The sequence below is a fragment of the Dromaius novaehollandiae genome, chromosome 2 (assembly GCF_036370855.1).
Source record: "Dromaius novaehollandiae isolate bDroNov1 chromosome 2, bDroNov1.hap1, whole genome shotgun sequence".
Classification (NCBI taxonomy): domain Eukaryota; kingdom Metazoa; phylum Chordata; class Aves; order Casuariiformes; family Dromaiidae; genus Dromaius; species Dromaius novaehollandiae.
The window spans coordinates 109,784,052-109,810,478 of record NC_088099.1 but is presented as its reverse complement, the minus strand read 5'-3'; the positions used below and the strand labels follow the sequence as shown (position 1 = coordinate 109,810,478).

Here is a 26,427-nt window from a genome sequence, read left to right as displayed (position 1 = left end):
TGATTCTAGGAAAAAAATGGTTATCAATTCTTTTATTAAGTAAAAAAATGCAGCAGGGTATTTCGCAGAAGAGTAAAAAGCAATAATTTTGACAAGTTTGGGTCTATGTTATGGAAAAGGCCATTTTTCATTTTAAAAGACTGCAGGAAAACAAAGAACTTTTTAAGGATTTTGAACACAGGTTGCAAGCAGCCATGGTTATTTATTTTAAAATATAATGGAAAGTAACCAAAAAAGGATGCAGCTAAACAACTGTGTGTCATGTTCAGCTTTGAACAAAGAGAAATTTGAATTTACCCATAGTTCCTTCACTTTCACTCATTCTAAAGCAACATATTGGCAAGGCTAAACTTGAAACTGCAGTTCTAGATGGACATTTATCTGGTATATAGAGGAAATAATACAATATGGAGGTTATAGAGGAAATAATATCTTTGTTCTGCTGTCTATGTTTCGAATGTAAATAGACCAAGTCAAGAACTACGCTTCAGCTCATCTGCTAGCCCATTCCTGTTGGACAGATAAGTAAAGTTTTTTGGTCTTTTCAGCAAAATTCTTGAGCGTAGGAGAGCACACTTGCCCTTTCCCTGTCCCTATCTTCATCACATTCAGGAGTTTTGCCCCAGCGCTTTGAGGCTTCTCTAAGTCAGTTTGCATTTTCCTGTTCTAGAAAGACCGGAACTAACCCTGAAATATGCCTCTGTTCTTGGTCTCGTAACTAAGGTCTACTCATTTTTCTGAGTAAAATAATTAAAGATTTTGCAAGGGAAGTGAATGCCTTTCTGTATCATACATGACAAGTTGAACAGGAGAACTTTGCTATATCAAATGGATTCACCGCCTCAAGAGATTAATTCCAAATAGCAGGTTTAGACGGAAGAAAGGAAGTTTTATTCGAACAACTTTTGCTTTTATAGCGTTCAGACTTGCCAGGCACTGATTGTTTCATTCCTGGGGCCCTTAAGTCCTGTCAAACTTAAAAGGAAGTTAGGGGTATTCAGCACTTGAAAAGATGAGGCCTATGATTTTCTTCCTCCTGCAATTTTTGGGCAGCTGAGTGCATATTGTACCTGGTTAGCCAGGGAAGCACACAACAGATGTGCTGGGAGGCTGCCATCAGTGGTTTCCCACCGCTGGTGTAACACGGCCCGCTAAGGGAGGGGGCCGTGCTCGCCCCTTCCCGTGGGAGAGCACGGCCTCCTCCACGGGGCCGTCTTCGGCCATGGGAGAGCTGCCGTGGTGGCATGGCCGCTGACAGGATCGTTTCCATTTGTGGTTCACAGAAACGATACAGAACCTGAACGTGTCAGCACTGGTGGTGATTAGGTTTTGCTTCGTTAAAATAAGCTGCTTAACTGCTGGATCTTCATCACACTCTGTTGCCTACTTCCTTGTTTTTATCCCTGTAGGATTTTTTCATCCTCTGGAACCAACAAAGAGATCATATTTTGCTTCAGTTTCTGAAACTTCGTTATTTTTTCCAGACTTTCCATTTCACGCTGTTTGAATTTTATTAAGATCTCTTTACACAAAAGCAGAGTACCAGCTATATGATGCCCTGAGGGACCTGAAAGACTGTTGCTATAATGTCTCAAAACTCTCGAGACATTTTATTTCTACCAGAAGCTCTTTGGAAGATTGTGGCTAAGGATATAAAATATTTTAAATGTTTACAGCAGGCATCTTGATCTCCATTGGAATTTAATACAAAACTTTTTTTGTGTGTGTGTTTTAATTGGCACATCACATTAATGCTGATGAAATAATAGCTGTCTCCAAAGTGAATTGTATTTTCTTTACATCCCGGGATGGAGGAAGACATTTTTGTTTCAGAAGTGTAGGTGTGTATAATATCGGAAATCTGGTCTATTCTTAAAACAATGACTTTCTGCTCAATGTCTCTATTGATCATTACTAAGTATCTTCACCATGCATTTTCCTTCCCTAAGAAGCACTTCTGCTTTATCTGTTTCTGCCTCCAATGCTTTTCGTTCTCCCCAAACACACATATGCATATGCTTTTAGAGGGAGCTCGCTGAAACTGTGTACTCTTCCAGTGTATGGGCAAAGTTTTTATAGGAGTTAATAAGATTTTATTTTCACAGGTCTGCCTTGAAATCACAAGAAATTGACGAACTCTCAACAGTCTCTTATACAGCACAATAGCCCTGTTTATAAATAAAGTTATGAATTAAAGTGATGTTACTAATAATACAATGCTGGGTTTTGAAATAAAATTATGTAGCAAGCTTTATTCTAATTTGGACAAAAATCACTCTGATCACAAATTCTATTTTCAACCAGCTATAATATAACAGAGTGTGTGTGTGTGTGTGTGTGTGTGTTATATAGCAGAAGTATGTAATGATTGTTTAATGAAAATAATATACATGTGTGCCTTAATTTGACTGGAAAATATTTTGTAAAACTAAATTTATAGACAATCATCCAGAATATGGGAGACAAACTCTTAAGACTTTTATTTTTTAGAAATTTGTTAGAATGTTAGGGTATTAGGGGCACATCCTTCTAAAATGATTAGTAATTTTGTATACCTCAGATTTTCAGGGCCTATTGAAGGCATTGGGATAGACAGCACTTTCTGAAAAATTAGATGTCCTTAAAAGTAACGTAAGCAACTGATACATTAAAGCAATCTGGTCTTTTAAGGCAGATGGAAATCTTCCCATTGTCGAAGGATGTTGTGCATCAGTGACTCAAAACATCATACTTCTATCCCAGATAACTCTGAAAATCTTTACAAGAAGTATCAGATGAAATTAAAAAATTAAACCAAATAATTCCAACTCTAAAATTCATAAAGATTTATTTCTGAATACAGAAATCAGAGACACATAATATGTGACCGCTGAAGCAATTACTGTAATTACTGAAGCAAATGCTATTTATGCATGAGTTTGTCTTTAACAGGACCCATGCAAGACAGTAAGAATAAAATTTTATTATAATCCACTAATCTGAATATGTCAGCTTGCACAGTATATACCCTTGAGTTACTCAATAATCTAACACTGATGTTTACTCTTACTATATTTACCAGTCCTCTGGCTCATCACATTTACCACGTACTACTCTTCTCTTTTGTTTCTCAGAATAATGCCACAGGAATACCACAGATAAGGATAACACAGCATTTACTCTCTAAAGGGAAGAAAACACATTTTATTTATGTAATATTTTTCATTATTTAATCTTCTTATACAACAGAAATGCTGTCACTAATGCCGAATATACTCAGGCTGAATGGCTTTTGAAATTATCAGGATAGCTTATGTTGCCTCACATAAATGTACTCCTAAGAAGACAGAGTTATATTTTAACACTCTTAATGCTGTATTTCAATATATCTTCTTTGTAGTGATCATCACAACAGCATTTTTAAATTGCTCTGTTAAAATCTCAGCTTTTCAATGTCATGATGTGCTAGGTACTTTTGGCATCAACTGGTAAAGAGAATTAAATTCAGCTTCTACTTACCAGTGCAGACACTTGAAACTGTGCTGTAAATAGCTGACTGTATTACCCAGGTTTTTATTTTATGATAGAACTTCTCTCTTACTGTTCAGAGGATGATTAAAACTGAATCTAAAGGTTATGTTCATCAAGTTCTGCACACATCTCTTGGAATATGTCTCTCCTCACTGGTAAAAATAATTTTGCAGATGTTCAGAATTCCAGAGTTTAAAAGTTGCCATTTTTACTGCAAAGTATGCACTTCTTATAATAGTTGGATAAAAATGAAAGAGTACTAATTTTTTGCCTTCCGTTCTGCTTAAATCTCATCTCAGGATGTGTGACACAGGAGAAGGGCTGTTCACCTTTCAGACAAGAGAAGGAGAGATGATATATCAGAAAGTCCATTCTGCAACACTGGCAATAGCAGAGCAACATGAAAGGTTAATGATGGAGATGGAGCAGAAAGCACGGGTAAGGTCCATTCACCAAAATCTTTCGACTTATAAAAATTGAGAATCAAGAACAAAAGAAGTGACAAAAAAAGAACAACAAAAGAATCTTAATGATTTGTGTATTTTCATGGTGAGGGTTTTTTGGAGTGTGCTATATAATGATGCGTTGTTCATGTCTTTCTGGAGTAGCAGACATTGTTAACTACTAGATCCACTGTTACCTTCCTGAAAGTTGTGGCTCCATAACTCCAAGATTAGGCTTTTAGCTGAAGCCAGCTGTGAGCTGGCTATCGATGACTGAATGTTAACTTCTTCTCATGGTTTCACACGTGGGACAAAAAAAGCCTAGGTATCAACAGACACCTTCTGTTTTTTTAGCACAGGAAAGAAATTATTTACCCTACACTGTAATAGGTAACAATGCAAAGTGAATTTGTAAAGTTTTTTTTTACTTTCAAGGTCAGGACTTGTGGTTTCCACAAGTTATCTTTAAGCACTCCTGGAGACTACCAAAAAGTGCATTTTTTAAGACAAAAAGGAAAGAAAAGTGATTTTGAATGGCATCTCTGTATGCTTAGGAGTAGGGACAACCTTAAAGGACCATTCTGAAATCTAACTTTCAAATGTGGTTTGAATCTACCTTTATATCCGCCAGTGAGGAAAGGTAGGGGAAGGCCAGGGAACCAGGTCTACCATCTTTCCTCTCAAATGACCACAATTCTTCACATATCTTTAACACTGTTTCCAGTTACTGCCTCTTCCTTCCTTCCCTCAGCCCCCACGCATGTGTCCACAGTCGCACAAACATAACTTACATGATCCTCTGCCCACACACTCCATCACTGTCAAAATACCTTGTTACACTCCTAAGGAAGAAAGGCTGCTGCAGAGGCCATTTCAAAACCCCAGTGTTCAACTCCTGCTCATAATTACTCTCCAGAGAAGCCTATTTTTCTCCATTTATTGTAGAGGAAGCTTGAAAAGACATATCTTTCCGTGACAAAAGTTCGTCATATTGAATGCTCCCTTCAGATTTATTAAGTCTCTGAGTAAGAGCTGAGAGATGAGAAGGCATAAAATGTGGCTTTTCCGGTGGTTTGTGAAAAGAGATGGATGAGTTTTTCAACAAAACTAGACTTAAAGTATGAGCATGTGTAGGAAACTGGAGATACACAAACTTTGCGCAGAAAAAGTAGGAAGAGGAGAGTTCACAATCAAAATTAAAATGAGATTAGGGACATAGGAACCATTGTTGAAAAGTCCAAACCAAGACAGAAAATAGAGGAAATTTTAAAGCATCTGAAGTAGTAAAAGTCTTGGTAAAAAATTACTTAATTCTGCTGGGCAGAAAGTGATTGAATAATAGTCAGAAAACAGAAGAAAGCATCATTATAAATATGTTTGCTTTTAAAGTGCCCACACCAGGAATAGGAATTAGAGCATTTTTTATGCTGCTGTAATAAGTGCTTGTACCTGAGTCCGGGATTATGTAAGATTTTCCTTTCATGCAACTTATCTTTCAGGTCTTCCAGCTATTGATTAGCAGCTTTGCTACTTAGCAAAGTTGTTTCCATTCTGCCATTGGATGAGTTCCTTGAAACCTCATTTATGAAGGCTGTGGCCATATGGTACATAATATCACACTCTCAGAACAGACTGAGAAATAAAAATGAGTCATCATCCGCCCAGTGTACAAAGTACTTGCATCTTTGGATGAGGCTGTATTGTGATCTGCCTAAGGGGATCGATACAGGCTTGTGATCTGCTGTAGGCTGCATAGATGCTGTGGGCTGTGTAAAGGAAGCATAAAAATCTGTTTCTTTTATATTTCAAATGGTGATCTGATGTGGATTTTGTTTTTGGAAGTTCTGCTACCCCTGACTGATGAGGTACTGAACGTTTAACAGGTCATCTACCTCTTTGATTGTAGCATTTGAGTTGTATTTGTTTTAGAAACAAATAAAAGTAAAGTAAACAAATAAAAAATAAAAAATAAAAGTAAAAGTAAAAACTGAAGATAGACCAAGTAGGTGTTAATTTTCCTTTTTTCAACTATAATTGCATCTGCAATATCTAATTCCTACAGTTTCACCAAGTGCCTGTGTATATTTTTCCCCCAAGATCTGACATTGAAATACAAGCACAATACAATATAGCTTTAAATCAAGGAACTTGAAGCTGCAGATGTCTTCTAAGTCTTCCTAAAGTTTGACCTTTGATCCTTTGTCTTTATAGCCCCATATGTGGGCTTTCTATTTTTGCTTTTTCCTGACCTTTTCTGTAATGAACAAGTCATGTGTAATATTAAGAATTATATTCAATTCTTTTTTTGATAAAGGTGAAAATGAAAGAAATTAAACAAAAAAGTAAAGGAAGCTTAATGGTATATCCATTACTAAACAAATCTGGAAAAGAGAAGAAATGTAAGGGTAGCTCCATCTTTACTCCTTCCTTCGAATTTCAAGAAGCTAAATATTAGAAAGGATCCTTGAATTTTTGTGTGCTCCTTCCTTAAAATGTTAGCACATTTTTAGTGATTAATACTCTAAAGTTTTGTTTAAATTTTTCCAGATTATAGTAGCTGGTAATCTGGTATTATAAAGAGTGAATAGACTTTATAAAGGAAACCAAAATGCATTTTTTACTGAAGCAACCTTGATGAAATGTATAGATTATAGTTAGTTTTCATAATGACTATACAAAGTGGGTTGCCTTATTCTCCAAAACCAAAAATATAAGAAAACCCCACCAAATTCTGTCAAAAGAAGAAAAGCAAAATTAATTATTGCTGCAAGAAACTTTTTAGATAAAGGTATTGCAAGCAGCCTCAGGCCAGATTTGCCCTGTTTATGGAGATCTCTGCATACAAGAATCCTGCTTCAGAATATTAAGCAATAAATTCATTTTTACGCTAAGGAACCTGTTGCTGAAGCCACGTAACTGCTGCGTAACAGTGTTAATAAGGCCAAGACATGAGAAGGAAATGAATTGTTTGTATTACCTTCCAAACAGCGTGGAGAGGAAGGAAAACTGTTCTGTGGTGACTCATAGAGTACCAAGTCTTCTTCACTGTCATCATGAGAAAGACAACCCTGTCAGTTTAAGTAGGTAGCACAATGCATGACTTTGTCTTCTGCCTTTCAAATTATATCACTGGAAGATATCACTATCCCTTTCAAATTATAACACTGGAAGAAGGACTTGAAATATGGGATCAATGGTCCCTGGCATAGGCTGGGTTTCTAGTTGGTTAGTGGTTTTACTGTGATCAAAACAGGCTGGATTTTACTCAATTGCAAGACAATCAAGACCGAGTGGAGACACGGTCGTAATTTAGTTCTGGTGCTCTTCTTAGATTGAGTTTGAAATGTTACATTCACAGAGTGGAAATGTTTTATGCTCATTTTGTTTGGGACAGGAAACAAGTTTGGGCCAGTGCTAATACTGTACATTGAAAATTTTTTAGGGAAAGCATTATTTGTGTATTAACTTTTTTTTGATATTCCATTTTTTTAGCAGACCAGTAATGCACATGATGGCTTTGGTTTGGCGTTGTGGGGGCTTTTCTGTGGGGAGGGGTTGATTTCTGAATGTTTTTTAGTGTTTTTACAGTATCAACACAACAATTTAATTAAAAAGAATAATGATTTGCTATCTATTTATGGGATTTTATCTTGTGCTGGTGTGTTATCTTAGAACGGCTCTCGTTTTATCATCTGAATAGTTTGTATTCTTACATATCTCTTCTCTTGCCCCTTTTTTGAAAAAGAAAAAAAAGGCATTTAGAAATCTGGTTCAATTAGCAGTCCTGGAATTGAAAGAAAAGCGACAGCCTCAGGAATAGGAAGTGTCCCCACTAACTGCAGTCTAGCGCTGGGCATCCACATCTGAGTGCCTAGCAGCCAGCCCTCCTATCCCTCCCCTGTCCCCCATGTAGGCTGCAAGCTCCTGCCACTTCTCTTCAGTTAGCTCAGATGCTAATTTGACTTAGCAAGTCAATTCAGCTTGCTAATTTGACGGAAAAAAAAATGGCTAGAGGGAATAGGGATCTGCAGGGTTACCAAGCTGAGCCGGTTTATGGTGGAACTTGCCAGATCTTCTCAGTTGCCCATCCCAAGGGGAGGAGGAAAAAAGAATAATTCACTCTCTGATTGTTGAGTATCCTCCTTCTCGCAATCAACAGAAGATGTTGGTTCTCTTGATCTTTTTAAAGGATTTCAGTTTAGATCATTTCCACTCATATGAACGCAGTTACTCGCAACGGCACTTGTCTGTCTAATCTCTACATCACAATAAAAATGTGCCTATAGTTACATGGCATTGGAATTTAAGGCCTGATTTTCCTCACTTATGCCAGCTTTAATCTTCTGCCACTTAGCCTCCACTGAAAATACTCCTAATATAACTACCATACCCATTAAGTTTGAGTGTACAGAATGGGGGTTAAGAATGCAGATTACTCACATTATGACTACAGGTGTGAGGGACGGTCACCAAGGAAGTGTATTGGTACCTTTGTAACCTTATAAATTACTTCTTTCAAGAACCGCCAGTAAAACCCTATTATGTAATCTCAAAAGAATAAAAATTTACAACGTGTAAAACTAATTCTAAATAAGATATGCTAAAGTCGATGTTAGCCAGACGATGTTAATCAAACGTCAGTAAGCCTGGAGTATAAATGCGTGAAGAAATGAAAATGGTACAAGTTTTCATAACTTATTATCATGGGAAATGTTCTGTGGCACTTGCCTTGCTAAGGACAGCAAGGCTGCAAGAATAATGTCATTTTAGATTGTGATAGTTTTAACATCTACCAGAAGATAAAAACCTTTATAAAACACCGCGTCTGTATATTTCTCTTCCATTCTTGTTACTTATGTGTCTTGTCTCTAATATTCAGATTAGTATAAGTGAATGAATCATCATGATAGATTTCTGTCATTTAAATAAGCTAATATCAATGAGTTTGGATATTAAAAAAATTGTTATCAGGAGGGGAATAACAAATGTGCCAAAGAAGACAAATGCCAGGCAATGTAACTGGACTTAAAGAGAGTTTGGAGAGCAGGGTGATTAAGAAATAAGCCTGGGATTCTGGAAATAAGTATTCATTTTCCATGTGACCAACATTTTTTTTTTTTTTTTGGTAGTCTTCAGCAAGTCATTTCATCTTTCTATATCTCATCTGAAACAAGTTTAGAGTACAGCAGCATAGGTCTAGTTTGAGGATAAATATAAATTATAGGGTTGTCAGGCATGGTATTAATAAGAAGACTGTTAATGGAATGAAAAATAACAATGTAAATTGTCTTAGAATTAAAAAAAAAGGAAGCTGGAGAAAATAACAGCATTAGTTCCACAGTCAACTTTTAATTCAATTTGATTCTGTAAACAAGTCTTTACTATGAATTTCTTCACATATTTTAAATGCAATCGCAATCTAAACACTCATCAAAATGCTACAGAATCCAACATCAATAAACATATCTAAAAGATTCTAAATTTTCAATTTAAAATGATAGTTTCAATAAAAAGCCAAAGCCAAAGCAAAGGTTCTCGTCTGATTTATAGTTATATTTATGCCTTTGCGTAATGACATGCCTATCACCTATTGTTATTAAGTTGTGAAGGGTGGGAAATATTGGGAAACGCTAGTGGATGCTGCAGACCCAATGATTATATGAAATATTTATTTAAAAAATATACATCTTCGGGGCTCCATTTCAGCATTGTATTTTACTTAATATGATAAAGAGATGATGACTATGATAAACTACTGGAGTGCAGTTGCGTCAAGTCAGTACATGGAGGCAAAAATGCCAGAATTCTTCTATAGAACATGGTGTCAGATTTCCATGTTACGACTCATTGGTTTCTTAGTACGTTTTACTGTGACTCCGAATTCTGGATAAGCTGATGTATTGAGGTCCTGATATATTTAATCATTCATGAACTCTTGCACTTTATGTAAGTTAAGGTATAGCCTCAGGTCAGTTACTCATGTAGTTATTCACTTAGCTCGATACTTTTCTATATTTCCCTCCTGAAACTACCGTATGATGTTGTTATATAATGTTTGTTTAGAAGCTGCTATTGCATCTTAATTTATAATCCTATAACAAGCTGGTTGCTTTATTATGGTACATAGTTTGTGAATTGCTTACTTGGTTCTCACACGTATTGTGAAGTTTATTTTTGTTACTGTTTCTAGGGGTCTTTGACAGTTACAAGTTAAAATGGAAATAGATTTTCAGTACTTTTGGCAGAAGAGGACTTCTGCAGAAGTAAAGCTTTCTCTTCTTTGCAGTAGAAAGCAGTAATAAAAAACTAGAGTGTCCTATTGCATGATCGGTGAATATTCTGCCCACTGGCAGATCTTGGTCACTGTGCATATTGCCAAGATTAACAACAAAAACAACAAAACCAAAAATGCTGCATTTTTTCTTTTGCCTTAAGTCAGACTCTATATACTTTTAGGTCTGAGTTTTGTATCCCCTGTTCCTATAAATATAATTATTTTCCCACAGTGTTCTTAATTCATTGAACGCATAATGTCATTTTTCCTGATTCTTATTTTTCAGTGTGAATTTTCTGAGAATTGTGCCAGTTGCCAATTTTACATTGCACTTTGTTAGTCCTCAGGGTCAGAAAGCTGTGCATACTTGGATAAATGTAAATGCTAGAGTTGTGTAGTCTATTTCCAACATTCCCTGCTTCAGAAGAAAGTAGAGGATTTGTGAACATACAGACTGGGTTTCAGTAACTGCTAACTCAGTACTTCCTCAGACTGTAGCTGTTTCATTTTTTTCTCTTATTTGAAACAAAATATTTCCTTGAAAGTAGATTTACTTCACTGGCATTTTTTTGAGGGAATGGCACTCATATCCAGTAACTGGCATTGAAATACTGCTATAAACTATGCAGCAGGTATCATTGGCTTCATAAAGGAAGATACCTCATCCTGCTCATGAAATTCTTCTAACTTCTACAGTCCCTCACCATGGTCACCTGCTTATTTCTCTCCTACCCAGTCATCACATTTTTCTCCTCTCTTCCTCTATCAGCTGCAGGAGTCTACCGTCTCCTACCCAGTACCTTATGGGCAGGAGGAAAATGAGGTGCAAAGCCCTAGTTCACCAGCAGAAGCTGCAGGTGGTGGTTGTTTTTAGAAGTTTTCTGAGTGTTTGAATGAAGCAGCAGTGTCAGGAATGTCTTTACTATGATAACAAAGCGGTGGTGCAGGTTTTTGTATGCAGTGGTAGAGCAGGTGGGAGAACAGCACAATTTGTCATGTCAGAGACGCTGCAAACACCATACAGGCTTGTGAGGTGCGTAGGTAAGGTGAGTGGGGAGCCAAGAGAGCAGAGCCAGCAAGGCCTTGTACATAAGTGTAACAGAGGTACTGGTAGTGGGGATATGTTTTACATGGAAGTTTACCATTTCAAAACTACTGACTAGAGTTTACACAAGGGTTTTGGCTGGAAAAATATTTTTGAAATGGTAGTAGTCATTAGTGGTTTCTCTCAGAACATAATGGGACAAATCCACATACTTTGCCTGCCACAATTTTGAACTGTCCCTTATCCCTAACCACTGGACTGGGCAATCTTGAATGTGAAGAGTCTCTAAATCTCTCCTGCTGCTACTGTCCTGTGTTGAAAAAAAAAAGAGAATAATTTAGGACTAAAACCCAGGTACCTCACCACTGGGGTGTGTATCCTACCCTCAAAATTGTTCTTTGCTTCTTAAAAAATTCTGGTATTTTTTATATAATGTAGCACTGCTCTTCTAGCTTTTTGGCTATTATGACCAAAGAGGTGAGACACTTAAATTGCCATCTTCCTTGTATAAAGTAGGAGCTGAACCAAAATCTACTAGTAATAAAAGATTCACAGAGGTATCTCATAACTGAAACATTACAATTTCTTGTCAGCCAGGAATTTGCTCCTATGAATCCTTCCTACACCTGCATGCATGGATCATATGAGCACTGTTTTCCCTATTATGTCCATGTCATTTTTGTGTTTGCGTGCAGGTATGATGTATGGTGAACACTTTGATTTAACTAACTAGAGATTGTTTTTTTGTGTAAAAGCAAGAAGGCACAAATTTTTACTTTTAGCAGATATCTGAAGATGCAAACCCTCCTGAGAATTTAGCACTTTGGCTCTTTAAAAATCCATATGGGCTCCTATTTCCAGTTCTAGGAACTTTTTAATGAGCCGTTTGGGTATTTCTTAGGAGTCAGCTATCCTTACTTTCAACTTTACAAGTTGATTTTTTTAAAAATAAGGGGATTTGTAGGTTGGTGGCATAAGCACATTTGTAAAATTCTTTGCTTTTATACTTTGCAAAATATTTCATGTTTATAGAGCTATCAAAGTAGCTGGAAAGACACTGTCAAGCTGAAATTCATATTTGGTTCTAGAAAATGCAAGAAAGTGAAGAGCCAAAGAACTTTCCCTGAACAAAATTGATTATTTGATTAGCAGCCTTATTTGCTAAAAGATATGAGTGATATGATTGATAAATTAGGAAGGGTTGCTGTAGTTACACAATAGTTGTTGCATGCCTGACTGAACCCTATTTGGCTACTCCCAGCCCTCCCCTTAGGTAAACTCTGAAAAGCATTTATTATGGAAAGGAAGTTTTCTTTGGCATTCTGTACATCTAAAAGGACTTGCTTGTATAACTATGCTTGTAGATTTATATCATTACACTGTCTTGCAGAGAAGCAGGTTATGCTGAAGTATTACTAGAAAAATAATTTTTGAGCCAGTCCTCCATCTGGCTTACTTTATTATTAATCTCATATCTGTTATTTTGAGAAAACTGTTTCTTGTAAAATAAACTAAAGTAGCCTGTAGATCTCCTGTTATTATTAGTAAAAATAATAGCTGATGAAGCCACCCAATGCTCTTATGAGGCAGGTATTATTATAGTAATTATACTAATGAGTAAAATGAGGCACAGAAAGATTAAGGCCAAATTCAGCTGGGTATGAATTGCCCAAGGTCATAGAGCAATCAGCTGTACTGCTGGGAATAGCACAACAACAAAACAACAACAAAACAAATCCTGAATCATAGTCAATTACTTATTCACAGAAGAATTAACCTTTGGAAAAGTTATTTTTTCACATGGATTTCCTTAGTCTTCTAAACAATAGTATCATTCTGTGTCTTTTGTCAAACAAGACCTTCCTCTGTTCAATCAACTCTGTTCAGCAGTTCTTTATAAAGCACGAGGGAATTTTTAAGGCTTTGTCTCTGGTTAATATGGAACTTCTTTATCAATGATTTACAGAAGGGCACAGTACTATTCAGAGAACAGAAGATTTATAAAAAGTAATAATCTGCAAAGAGATCAAAAATTCTCATAATAGTCCTAAAGTTGCCTTGTAAATCCCTTCTGTGCTTTATGTGCTTTGGCTCATCAAGTATCTGTTCGTAGCACAGAAAATAGTTGAAGCCCACCCTTTATTGTCATTTTTCTTTTTTTTTCCCCCTGCTTCTTTTCCTTTTTTTCGGAAGACGGCAGGTTTTTTAACACAACGATCTTTCTGATTATGTTTAGACTGAAGACTGCTGATATTTAGTATGCTAAAAAAACACGCTTGAAATATGGACGCTTTTCCTAGTACAAGCTGTCTTTTGATATGTATTAATCAAAGCCTGTCCAGATAGGGATTGTTTATGTTCCTTTCTTGCTCAACCTTGGGTTGCTGTCCTTACATTACTGATAACTCATATTTGATTCCAGCCATGCTAACAGCTTATATTTATCAGCTGTTCTGCACTGCCCAAGAATCTGGTTCAGGAAGAACGTAAGAAAGTAGAACACGCAGATCAGTGTCTAAGCTGCTGATTTCACATTATTTCACTTACTATAGTACCTATATCATATAAAGATGTGCAGCTACTATAGCAAGCAAAATAATGTCAGATTAAGACACTGGCACAGCACATCTCACTAGCTGTTTGTTTTTCCATCCTATTGATTACTGTATCAGAAAAAATTGAATTGAAAGAGACCTCTGCTGGTCACCTACTCTAAACTTCTGTCTGAAAAAGGGATAGCGTCAAAAACTAGATCAAGTTGCTCGGGGTCTTATCCAGTCAAGTTTTGAAAATCTCCAAGGATCTGGACTCTGGGCACCTGTTCCAGTGCTTGACCACTGTCATTGTGAAGAATTTTTCCACATTTCTATCTGGAATCTCCTGTGCTGCAGCTTGTGACTGTTGCCACTTGCTCTTTCACTGTGCATCTCTGATAACACATCTCTGGCTCTGTCTTTCCTAAAATATATCTTTAAGGAGAGAGAGAGAGAGAGAGAGAGAGAAGGGCACAGTTAGATGTCTCTTCGCCTTCCTTTCTCAGGCTAAACAAACCTAGCTCCCTTTATCCAGGCTCAGAAGTCAGATTCTCTGTAGTGGCTCTCTGCTGCGCCTTCTCCAGTTTGCTGACATTTCTCTTGCACTGGAGGCCCAAACCTGAATGTCCTCTGAACACAGCTGAGCTTCCAGATGTGATTCCAGAATGCCAAATAGAGGAGAATATCTTCGCTGGACCTGCTAGCTATGCTCCAGTATGTGGTTGACCTCTGTTACTGCACATGTACACTGCTTATTCATGTTATCAGCAGGACCCGTAGGTCCTTCCAGCAGAGCTTGTTCTTGGTCCCCAGCCTGTATTCATGCACTGAGTTGCCCTGGTCCAGGAGCAGCATCAAGGTTTGTCATTGCTGAACATCATGATGTTACTATTGGCTCATTCCTCTGCCTGGCTGAGGTCCCTCTGAAGGGAAGCCGCAACCAACCTGGGTTTTTGACTGCTCCCTCTGGTCTGGTGTCATTTGCTAAGGGTGGATTCTGCCCCTCTGTCCAGGCTGTTGATGAACATGTTAAGCAGCACTGGAGAACTGATCCATCTAAACTTCAGGAATAAGTTATTCAGCAATATTTCAGCTCCGCAGTATTCAGCAGCAAGGGCTTAAATGAAGTCTTTGCATGCACCGCAGATAGAAGCATACACTACTCCGTTCCTTATGACTGCCTCAGGATAACAGATGTTGGTCCCATCAGGTATTCATTCTGTCAGCATCTATTTCTGTAAAAGTAGCTACCAGGCAAGATTCGTATGAAGGTATAGTTGGCTGGGTTGTTGAATGCAGTACGGTGTTTACGATTCAAAATCCATTGACAAATCAGTATGGGTTCTTGTTTATTAAAAAAAGACCTTGTGCTTTCTTCATTATTCTTAATAATTCATCGTAGGGTGCAGTGGTAAAAGTTGCAATTGCTACTGGCTGAGAGATTTTGTTGTTTTTATGATGCCATTTCTGTAATATTCCCCACATATTGCCCAGTGATCACCTTTACATATATTTTGTATTACGTGAGGCAAAAGCCTGATAGAGTTGCGGATTTCCATGGCAACCAGCATAATTCTGTTTCCTTTGTTTCGTGCAGCCTGAACTTACCAGCACGGAGGCAAGGAGCTGTGCCTCCAACGGCAGCGCAGGACTGCCAAAGGAGGGAATTACGGGGCCCGTGGTCAGGCAACTGCAGCCGCTCCTGCAGCAGGCAACTTTCGCCAGGGGAAAATGAAAAGGCTGAGTTATTATCAGAAAATGAAATTAAATAGAAGTTGACAGTTGTAGGATTTATTGGGCTGATGCATTTAAGCTGAAAGAAACGGCTATTTAGAAACATGTATCTGTTTCCCACTTTGCAATTTGGTTTCCTAATTTGCAGCTGTTTATGTTGTATTAGTAAACCTGTGCCATTATAGAAAAAAAGCTGTTTCACTGGCTTCTTTTATGTACAGAAGTTTAGGCTGTGATTTGGAGATCTTTTTCTCTTATCTTAAGTTGTTTCAGGACAAAAAAAAAAATTTCCAGACATACTTTATGTATATTTATTTAGAAGTGTGTGTATTGCTTTTGAATGACTATTATAATTTATTACAATTTAAAGACTGAGTAATGTCAAGAATTCTCTGTCTGTATGCAACTATATGTGATCATGATATGTGGGCACACACACTGAAAAGGATTAGTCCATTATTGTTAAATACCACCTTCTCAGCTGATTTGAAATCTATGAAAAAACACTCAAGGTAATGGAGTTATTGAAGTATATTGTAAAGGAAATAATGAAACTAAAGTATTTATTTGTGCATTCATATTCACAAACAAGCATGTTTGTTTAGGCACAAAATATATAAAAATATTGCATTTTTCAAAATTAAAACTGAATAATTTCTATTCATGGTCATTCACATGCAGTGTATATCCTTGATATGAATAATTCAAGAGATACTTGTAATCATTAAAAATAACTAGTTAAAAGGAAGGAAATATATCCTTTTGGAAGATATCAATGAGTCATATAAGAGGGCTTTGCTATGATGGTAATTTTTAGGTATTCTGGGTCTGTCATTTTTTTCTTTTTAATTCAAATGTCTTTGTATGACATGCAAAACCAACTTCTGATATCAGAAAGCTGAGGTCAGCAAGACTGTATGCTATTGAATACTGGAGTCATGCACTGATAAGCTTAATGAGGAAAATTTATAAAATGTTACTGATTATTGTTTTTGCAAATATTTAGAAAATTTTCTTCCTGTCATTTTATTAAAGATAATTGGTACCAGCAGTTTCTATGTAGTAAAATGAAGTAACAAAAAGAAAAGTGACTTCCACGAAGATGTATTATTGGAGACTACTGATCTGGTTTAGACTACAAAAGAAAAACTTCATTAGCGAGTTTGTGAGGTCTGAGATATTTGCTTTATTGGAAAGCAAGAGTGAATGCTCTTAATTCAGGTTCTAGTATTTTGTTACCAGAACATGTATATGAGCCTTAGAATTCCAGATTTTCAGACCCGGACTCCAATGATCTTTTCACAATACTCAGATAAGCTTTGCCTGAACAGGGACATTCTGAGTTCATCATTATTTCACCTTTCTTGTCACATACTAGAGAGATTTTTTGGAAACTGTTCTTCACCAAGAGACATTTTTTCATGCTATGAATCTTACCTTACCAGCTCTAAAACTGGCCAAGGCAGTTTCTGTGCAGGCAGAAGGGCTGTTCTTTCAGTACTCTCAAGGAAGATATTGAGGACTTGGCACTTTGGGTGTCCCAAATCCTTCTTTTTAAGATCTGCCATAACTTTGGGCAAGCAATACTGTGAAACAACTCGCTTACTTTGAAATATTCTCCAGGACCAATCAGACTGAGGTCAGACATGAATACCTTTGTCAGAGAGAGGGATACCCAGAAGAGCAAGGACAGTAAGAAGCAGAAGACTCTTAAGTTAACACTGATGGCAAGCCTCACTATTTTTGACTTTGACTTAACACGCCTTGTGAATACCATAAATCTCAGGTTGAATTCCCCCAAAAGAACTTATTCCTGGTGAAAAATGGCAGCCTTTGTGGACAGTCTCTTTCTTGGTCTTCTCCAGCTATTGCATTTCAGTTCATTCTTTCCCACCCCAACTGATTTATCTCTACATTATTCAGAAGATAGATGTGACACTCTCCCTTTTCAGTTTAAAAACTGCTCTTTCATTTTGGAGATGCAAATGTCACTTTGGCAAACCAGATATTATCTCCTGCACTTAACTGGTCTATTATTAATGCCTTAATTCAATGAAAACCAAAACTCCTCTTCTCCCAGCCCTTCCATCATTGACTTGTATTTTATATCACCCTGTAACAAACATTTATAATGGGACTGATGCAGATAATTCAGTACTTGTTTCTAAAATGAGACAAAAGAATAAATGAGTATTTCAGTGATGAACTGCTTGAGATAAATGACCTCTAGAGCATATCTTTGAAGGTTAATCTAACCCAACACAGTTTAAAATCATCCACATCAGTATTTTATATGCCATCCCCTTTCCCTTTAAGTATTCATGAGACAATATGATGAACTGCTCTAGGACTATGATTCATTTCAATTTTTACTTGAAGAAAAAAGTAGGGAGGGGGTGTTGTTCTGGATTTTGTTTTTTATTCTTGGGTGGATTTTTGCTCTTATTCTCTCCATTTCCCATCTAGAAATAGCTATACCTTTAAACAACTGCATCAGTACTGAGCACTTTCAAAATCCAATCCATTTTTATTTTAAAAACCTGGAGACTTTGCCCTGGATGATGGTGCTTAAAGAAATTATTTTATCGTTCTACTCAGTCTTATCCTGAAACTGTATATATTTGCAGGTCAGCAGACGTCCGTCTGCAAAAATCTTTGTTTTCCTTCATCTCCAATATCTCTCTTCATTTTGATAAAAGCTGCCATTTCATGGTAGCAGGAAGGACAATCAATATCTGCAAATAATGTCTGTGCACTACTGGATTCTCTACTGTATACATTTATTGAACAAATTATCTCAACCTACTAGCAATTTCTCCACTGTGATAGAGACGCCCACCTTTTTAGTTGTGTTTTTTCCCACTAAGAGCTACCAGAAAGTCAGGCCTTGAAATAGTCTCAGCTGTGCCCATGCCAGTACCAACTCCTGTATTGCTAGCAAATAGTTTTATGCAATGAGGAAAGGATAAAGTATTTCAAATATGTCCTAGTATTTCAAATATGTCCTATGAATAATAAAATAGCTCAAACCCTGTAAAAATGTAAGAACCTGACCTTCTGCCATCACTGTAATTAGTATCATTCCCATGGATGGGAAACTTCTTTCATGAAACAAAGAAACAAAACCAGAATTTCATAACAGAATACAGGTGAAGACACACACCTTACTGATATTCAAATAATATAATCCCAATGCACCATAAAATGCAGCTACTTTTCTCAACATTAATCCATTCTGTCAGACAAAAAAAGTGATCTATTATGAACTTTCAGGGGAAAGCAAAAAACAAAACAAAACAAAACAAAACAAAACAAAACCCACATGCTTCTGCCAGAGAAGGAGCAAAATGTCCCAATTCTCTCTCTATAGCATGGCCAAGGAGATCAGAAAAAAAAGTCAATCACTTTATTATTCATACATAATATTATTCCACAGCCAAAGAATAATCATCATCCACCCTGGCATTGCATAGCAGTATTATTATTTGAGGTTTTTTTCCCTCCATAATTGATTAAGAAACTCCCTAAAATGTCATAATGAGGTTAGAATAGCTCCTGAAAACCTGGATGCTAGAAATGTTATTATAAAGGTTGAAATCACTGAAATGACTTTCACAGCTAGCTTCTGTATAAGTCTTTTCAGAAAAGATGCATATATTTGTGATCCTTTGCCATTATTGTACATTCTGTCAGGAATAGCACACTGGTTAAAAATGTAAAAAGAAATGTAAAGCAAGTTATAGTAAAAGAAAAGTATGCCGATAGCTATTTGTGTTTATATTGTTAGTCAACATCTTTAAGTAATGAACTCAGTCCAAATGATATGTGATTATTTCATAAGCAACCTAAGTTATCATAAATAAAAGGTTATGAAAAAATCATAACAGTCAAGTAATTATTAATAATACATCACCAGAGAGAAGACTGTACTGATTGAACATTCATAGGAATATATCCTGCATCCAATTCTGTTAAGTATTTTTAGAGAAATCCTGGATGAAGGCACAATCTTATTATTAAACCAGAAATCCTGGATGAAGGCACAATCTTATTATTAAACCTGCAGATCTTAACATGGATAAAACAGTATGGAAGTGTGTCACTGAAGAGACTTAGAATTCAGAATGACCAGCTGGATAAATTGTTTGGAACAGAAAAATAAAATTCAATAGAAACAGGCAAAGCTCTATGCTTTACAAAGGATAATCTGCTTCAGAGTACTGGATGGGAACTGTGTTTTGTAGAATAGATCTGCGTGCCTAGTAGATCACCAGCTGAACATGAGTCAATAGTGTCTGCTTTTGCAAGAAAAGGTAATGATGATACTTCTTTCTTGGTCATTATTTAAAGCTTCATTTTTTAAATATGTTTTACATCTTTCCTCTTACTTGTGCTATAACTTAGGCTTAGCTGATGCTACCGTTTAGACTGTGTGATCCTTAAAATCCTTAAACGCTAGTCATTTCTCTTTGTGAGAAATAAAATTGAGTGAAATGAATCAGTGCTTTTCTACTCTCAGCTTATGGACATTTGATAAGTGAAATATATTTCTTGACCCCTTCTTCCTCTTCAAAACATAACACACAATAGAGCCTTCTTTAGAGTTATAAAGACAAAGAATCTAAATAGTGAAGGAGATTTTATTCCTACTTCTGCACTAGACTTTAATTCTTATTAATCTTCTGTGACCCAGTTCTCTTGCTATTTGCTTAAAAACTCTAATGAGAAAGGGAAATTAACTAGTCTTTTTTTATACAAAATAACCTATTTCCAAAATGTATCTGTAAAAAGCAACTTCACTTTATTGCAGGCTAAAAAATTGAATGAACTGTATATTACTCAGTTCTTCTCCCCAAGCCAAGCATTTTTTCTGTCACCTTCAGTCTTTTGACTTTTTTAATGCAAAAAGAAAATGAGAGAATATTTTGCTAAACAGATCAAAGCTCAGAGCCCTAATAAATTTAGCAGGTTCCATTCTTGGAATTGTATTCCTTATTGAAATCAGAGTAACAAATCTATTTAAGTCAGTGGAGTTGGCCTACGGGAATTAAAAGTAAATTTAGCATTTAAGTCTTGTTTCATGAAAGAACAATAATGAAAAATATCAGGAACAACTTACAGCGAGACATTTATAGATTTTTTTTTCATTTCTATTTAACCAAATACTCCTTTAAGAATTATAAAGGTGTCACTGGCAATGGAAAGGCTTTGTATGACTAAGATTTTGGATAACCAGGAAAGAAAAGAAGCGTTCACCATGCGAAAGACATCTTATCCTAATACCTCTGTTATTACAAGTTGCTTCTGAAAAGTTGATGCTAATGCATCTGCGCCTGTTTTGCCAGCTCCTGAGGAGAATGCTGGTGTTGCAAGCAGCAGCAGAATACAGTACTCAATGGCAACTTATATAAGAAGGTACCCATGTTAAGAAGCATAGATTTAATTTTGTAACTAGTAAATAAGGTTGAGGAGATAAGTGAAATCATTTTTAAAGATAGCTTTTAAATTGATATATTTAAGTTAAATTAAGGGCAGGAAAAAATAAGTGGAGAAAATTGAAGGTCTAGATGTTTAGGAAAAGGAAGAAAATGAAAGGTTATTTACTTGGTTTTCTTAGGGAGATGTTCTCTGTTTGAGTTAGCTGATTCAGAAAAAGATTGAGCACAAATTATTTGCTTTTTCTGAGGCAAAGTAAGAATACAAAGGTAAGAAGAGTATCGAGGATAAAGTCTTTAAACTTATCCAGCATGATCTCTTCCACTGGTCTCGAACAGTAGGAGCCTCAAACCTGGGTGACTAATTATTTAAAAAGTAAATAGTTCTGGGTCATCTTCTCTGATTTTCAAATTTTTTTTTTAACATTGTTAACTAACAGAAGTTCATTTACACTTGTGGAAAATAGATCCTGGAACAGTAGATCTCTGCACATTAAGCTGTAATAATCTATATGGCAAAACGCTGTTTACCAATGTGTGTATAAATGATTTTGTCTATGTTTATAGGGTTGTTTTCTTCACACATTGGTTTCAAGTTTTTCTTTGAAACACCCACTGTCTGGCACATAAGATGTTCTCTGAAAAAAATAGGTCTCTGCCAGTTTATTTTCCAGTTTTCTGCAATAAAATCTGCTGGAAAAATCCAGCAATTTTTTCAGCAATTTTTTTCTTTGCAAACAGCAGTTGGTTCTGTCATTGATTATCACTTGTACTGATTATCACTTGCATTTGACCAATGTGTTCTTTTAATATTGATAAAAAAGATAAAAAGCAAAATCTTAGTTAATGAGAATCTAGCAACTAATAAGATTAACTTCATGGAGAAATGAATGTGGCCATCAGTTATATACTACATCAGTTATATACTACATAAGATTATAGGGTCTTCAATTGTAATGTTTATGTAGTATAGTATATAGTATCTGGTCCTGTGGTATTTAGCATATGTGAGGTGATACTTCTTGCCCAAAAGCTGGTATCAGAGGTTGTTCTCATATGTTCTCATATAACCTGAGGAAATACAGTACTGCAAATACTCCCAGTGTGATTTTTTACCACAGTGCTTCTTACCTTAATTTATAGTACAAATGAATCTTTTGAGTCTTTTAAAGCCTCTAGCTTTGAGACAATGAACCATAGCCAAAGTGGTTCTCCTTACTGGAATTAATTTGTTCAGAGTGTGTACCAATAAAGAGCTTTGCCCATAGCTTCAAGACTAGAATTTAGCTTTTGTGTGAATAAATTATGAGGGAATCATCTGTGTATTGAAATTAATTGATATTATGTATTTTTCTTACCCTACAAAGTCTTGTTATACTAGCATAATAAAATAACCCACAGAATAATTCTTGGAATGTTTTGCATTGCCTTGTTCTCCATAATAAAGGGACCTTTCTAATGTTATAAACTTTAAGTTGTCAAGACTCTTCCAAAATATAATTCCTGTGATAAGGCTTTTGAACTTTTCTTAATGGAGGAAATCTTTCAGCAAGCTCTTTACATCGTATTGAATAGTTTTGATTGGTGGTCTGCACCAATGAGAAATGAAATGTTATATTTGGCAATAAATGAGCAGAGAAGAGATTAACTGTAGTGAGGGAGTCATTTTGATGACAATTCTCAAGAAAGCAACATCTGAAGTAATTATAATAGGTTCTGAATAGGATCTGAAATCAGAACTGCCACACATCAGTGTGTCTTAATACTCAAAAATGAAATAATTGTAGATTTTTTGGTGTGTACTTTCTCCAAAATGGGGGGGTGGGGGAGCAGGTGTTATTATAGAATAGCATGAGTCTGCAGATGTGAAAATGGCTTTTTGAATTTGGCATTATGATTCTTGAGGAGGAATCCCTGGAGTTTTTCATTAGCCTGCAATAAATGATGCAGACCTTGGATGCCTTCTCTGCTGCAGTTGGATTTGCTGAAGATGTGGATTTCAGGCATAGCCTTTCAGGCGTAGTCTTTCATCCTCACCTCCCTAGCCTTGCTCCTGAATTTAAGGGGTTTTCCATTCTAACTCATTAGGCATAGAGACTGGTGTTGATCCTTCCAGCCATCCCGTGGCATGCTCCACAAAGTATTAGCGATTCATTAGATTCTGCAAACTGTTTGCATTTCATATTTTGTAAAGCCAGAGATACACAAATTTTGCAGATAAATTCTGTTTTCTTATAAACAGAGATAAGATGTATAGATCTCTCCATAATGTTGTCTGCATGCAAAATCCCCTGTCCTTCCACTTTTTATGTCTCTGGGTCGCATCTCTGGAACATTTGGAGACAGAGCTCTCTCTAATAGAGTTTACATTGCTCCCATCAGGTTTCTCTGCTCTCACTCCTGTATACATGCACAGTTATCATGCAGCTCACTGCTTTGTTAGATGAAGTCCCCTGGACTGGGGAAATTTGCTCTTGAGGCTGTATCTGCTACTGGTGTTGAGATGCCTCCACTTGAATGGTGGCTTAGGGGATTAATGACTCCTGGCTGCTAATTCTCTGCTAGTTGGCTCAGATGCTCCCTGAGCATCTTTCTGGATAGTCAATCCAATATGCAGGTTAAATAACCAAAAAGAAATACAGTTGTAGAGGGGTTTCAGATTTCAGGCATATTCTAATTCGTCACTATCGCAAAGTTAAAGAAGAAAAGAACAAAATCCTGGCAGCAGCAGGAGTAGCTGTAGACAAATAGGGACGTATTCCTATGTGCTAATAAACCTGTGATTATAAACTTAAATATCCAAATATACTCTTGCAGGGTGTTTCTGAGCATTTGCAGTGCTGATGCTTATTACACACTGTAAATGATAATATCAAAACTATGGTAATTCAGTAAATTGTATTTTCCTAACAACACTGGTGCAATTCAAAGTATGGAGATTTATCTATCAAGTATAGTCATGTATGATCTGTCATTTGTTTGCTTTGGTTTTTAGCTCCAGACCAGTCTGTCTGAACCAATGACATTATCCAAGTCAATCTCACTTCCTCGTAGTGCATATTGGCATCATATCACCCGGCAGAACAGCGTTGGAGAAATCTACAGTTTACAAGGCAAGTTCCTTGTTAATAAATGCCATGTCCATTAGCTTCTTTCCATTTGACCAGAATTCATGCAAATTGCTTTTATTTGCACTGGTTGTTTTCTCTGTATTTCAGTTTATCATTTGTCAGCAACCTCAGCAGGATCCCCAAATTTACATAAAACAGGTTTCTTTTAGTCATTTCATAAACTAGTGGTGAAAATTATTCCCAAAATCAACACATTAAAATAGATAGGCAATTTGGCACAATGTAGCTTCTCAGTAACTAATGAATGCCAAGGTGTTTTAGTATTTTCCTTCCAATAAGCTTGTGTATGTATTTCAGAAGCTAACCTCAGGGTGCCCAATTAAATCTACATAAAGTGGCTGTATGAGTTTCAAGATTAAAACAAAATAATTCTAGGAATAAGAGGTACTCTTGGTGACTTTGCTTAGAGAGCTGTATATATGAACTGCTTGGTTTGGCAAACTTACATGTCAGCTGAACATATATATGTTTGTTTATATATGTATATCATCTTTTTCTGTCTCCAGTTCTCTTTTGTATATTTAGATTCTAAGCTATTTGTTTAAGATTTTAAGTGCTATAATTAACATAACTCGATGATGATGATGATTTACTGCTCTTAAGCTGAAATTGATTGGTATCTTTTAGGAAACTGATCTTTTTATTACATTTAAAATGTAAACCTTAAGTAATAGTATTGTTTTCATTTTAAAAAAGAACAAGCTGTTGTCAACATATTACTTTGTATTACTTGGCAGGGGCTTAAGAATTTCATTTCACTTCTCTCTTAACGAGCTGTTTGCATAATCAATTTACAGTTAGGATAGGAGGTTAGAAATTGCTCAAAAACAAGAGTATCCAGTCCAAGAAAACGTATTACATGCTTTCATAAAAATAAGTAAAATGCAGGATATAGATGAAAGATCTGAGATGTTTTGTACTGTAAGTTAGCACAGAAGTTAAAACCAGCAGGTGAAGTGTGAATTTGATGGATGACTCATTTAAGGGTACAGCATTTGTTTCTCCTAATCCCCATACAACTAAGGCACAAAGTGAATTTCTAAACAGGGTCATAGACTTACAGTCAAACAACACTAATGGAAAAAAGAAAATACCTTCCAGAAGTTGTCTGTGAAAAATGTTGTACTTGCAGATCACCTTAAATAATATTCTTCCTATCACTGATATTTTTTTATGGACACAATAGAATTCAAAAAAAAAGTTTCTTCGTAGAGCTGTTACAATTCCTCTTGTTATGTTCTTGTTGGACTTTTCCTTTGGCCAAAGGATAGTAAACATGCAATAGAATGTTTATGAAATGAGAGAAATGTTTGGAATGTTGTTCATTCTTTGCCATATCTTTTGTGTCTCATAAATGGCCATGGTAATTCAGTAGTATTTCAAGGAAAGCAAAACTTTGTATATGGAATAATATCTCAACATGTGTATCAACATGTGTATCAAATGGCTTCACAGGAGGCAACATGTTGGAAGTGTATTACTAGAAACACAAGAATTCTACTTTTTGAAAGTATGCAGATTTTACTCACACTTCCACTGAAACACGAGATTAATAAATACTTCTGAATTTAAGTCAAGATTTTCACTTCTCTTGCACATTCTATGGTGATTGAAACTTGTGAAAATGCAGTAGATTTCAGGAGAGACTAGTTCAGTTTTATCAGTGAGGTAAGAAATGCATCCAAAGGACAATTTTCTCTCCCTCTGACTGCACAAGTTCACTATGCAGTAATATTATTCATTATCCATAGTGAAGATCTCTTTGAACTGTCTGCAGCACTGCTTACGACCAATTAAAGGCAAGGTATTTGTGCAAAAGCCCAAGGGAGCATGAAGTACGCCTTTACCTCTCGATACCTGTTCATATCAGTAGTCTTTGCACAGCAAAGGGACACCGATTGCCAAAGCATCAGCCCACAGACACGGTGGAAACTGGGTAGAGAGAGAGCAGAGTGTGAGCATCACTTCCACCCTCTCATAGTACAGCAGCCAGCTGAGATGGGTTGTTGTCACGGGAAAAGTCACTTGCTGCTTCTCTGTTCTCGTGTGAGTTTGAAAGGGTAAGCTGCACCTTCAGAAAGGACACTTTTTCCTTAGAGAATAATCCCTCAAACTCAGTTCTGCACTTCATGTGTACTTATGACAAAGCCTTTTACATTCAAGAAAGGAACATGAAAATTCCACATTTTCCTCCTAATGTCTTGTAAACTCTAAAATGAAATTACTTGGGTTGTGCCTACCCATATCCAAATTACTGACAATATCAGTAAAACAATATCCAAACTCACTGTTAAATACAGTATAAAAGAGTTTCCGTAATT

General features: G+C 36.3%; 1 protein-coding gene across 1 annotated transcript in view; it reads left to right on the top strand.

The window, feature by feature from the left end:
- DOK6 (docking protein 6) overlaps positions 1 to 26,427 on the top strand; it is a 259,512-nt gene that overhangs the window by 179,044 nt on the left and 54,041 nt on the right. The window contains exons 6-7 of the mRNA XM_026108709.2: positions 3,810 to 3,948; positions 23,971 to 24,088. Coding sequence (XP_025964494.1) covers positions 3,810 to 3,948; positions 23,971 to 24,088 — 257 coding nt within the window. The remainder of the gene's footprint in view (positions 1 to 3,809; positions 3,949 to 23,970; positions 24,089 to 26,427) is intronic.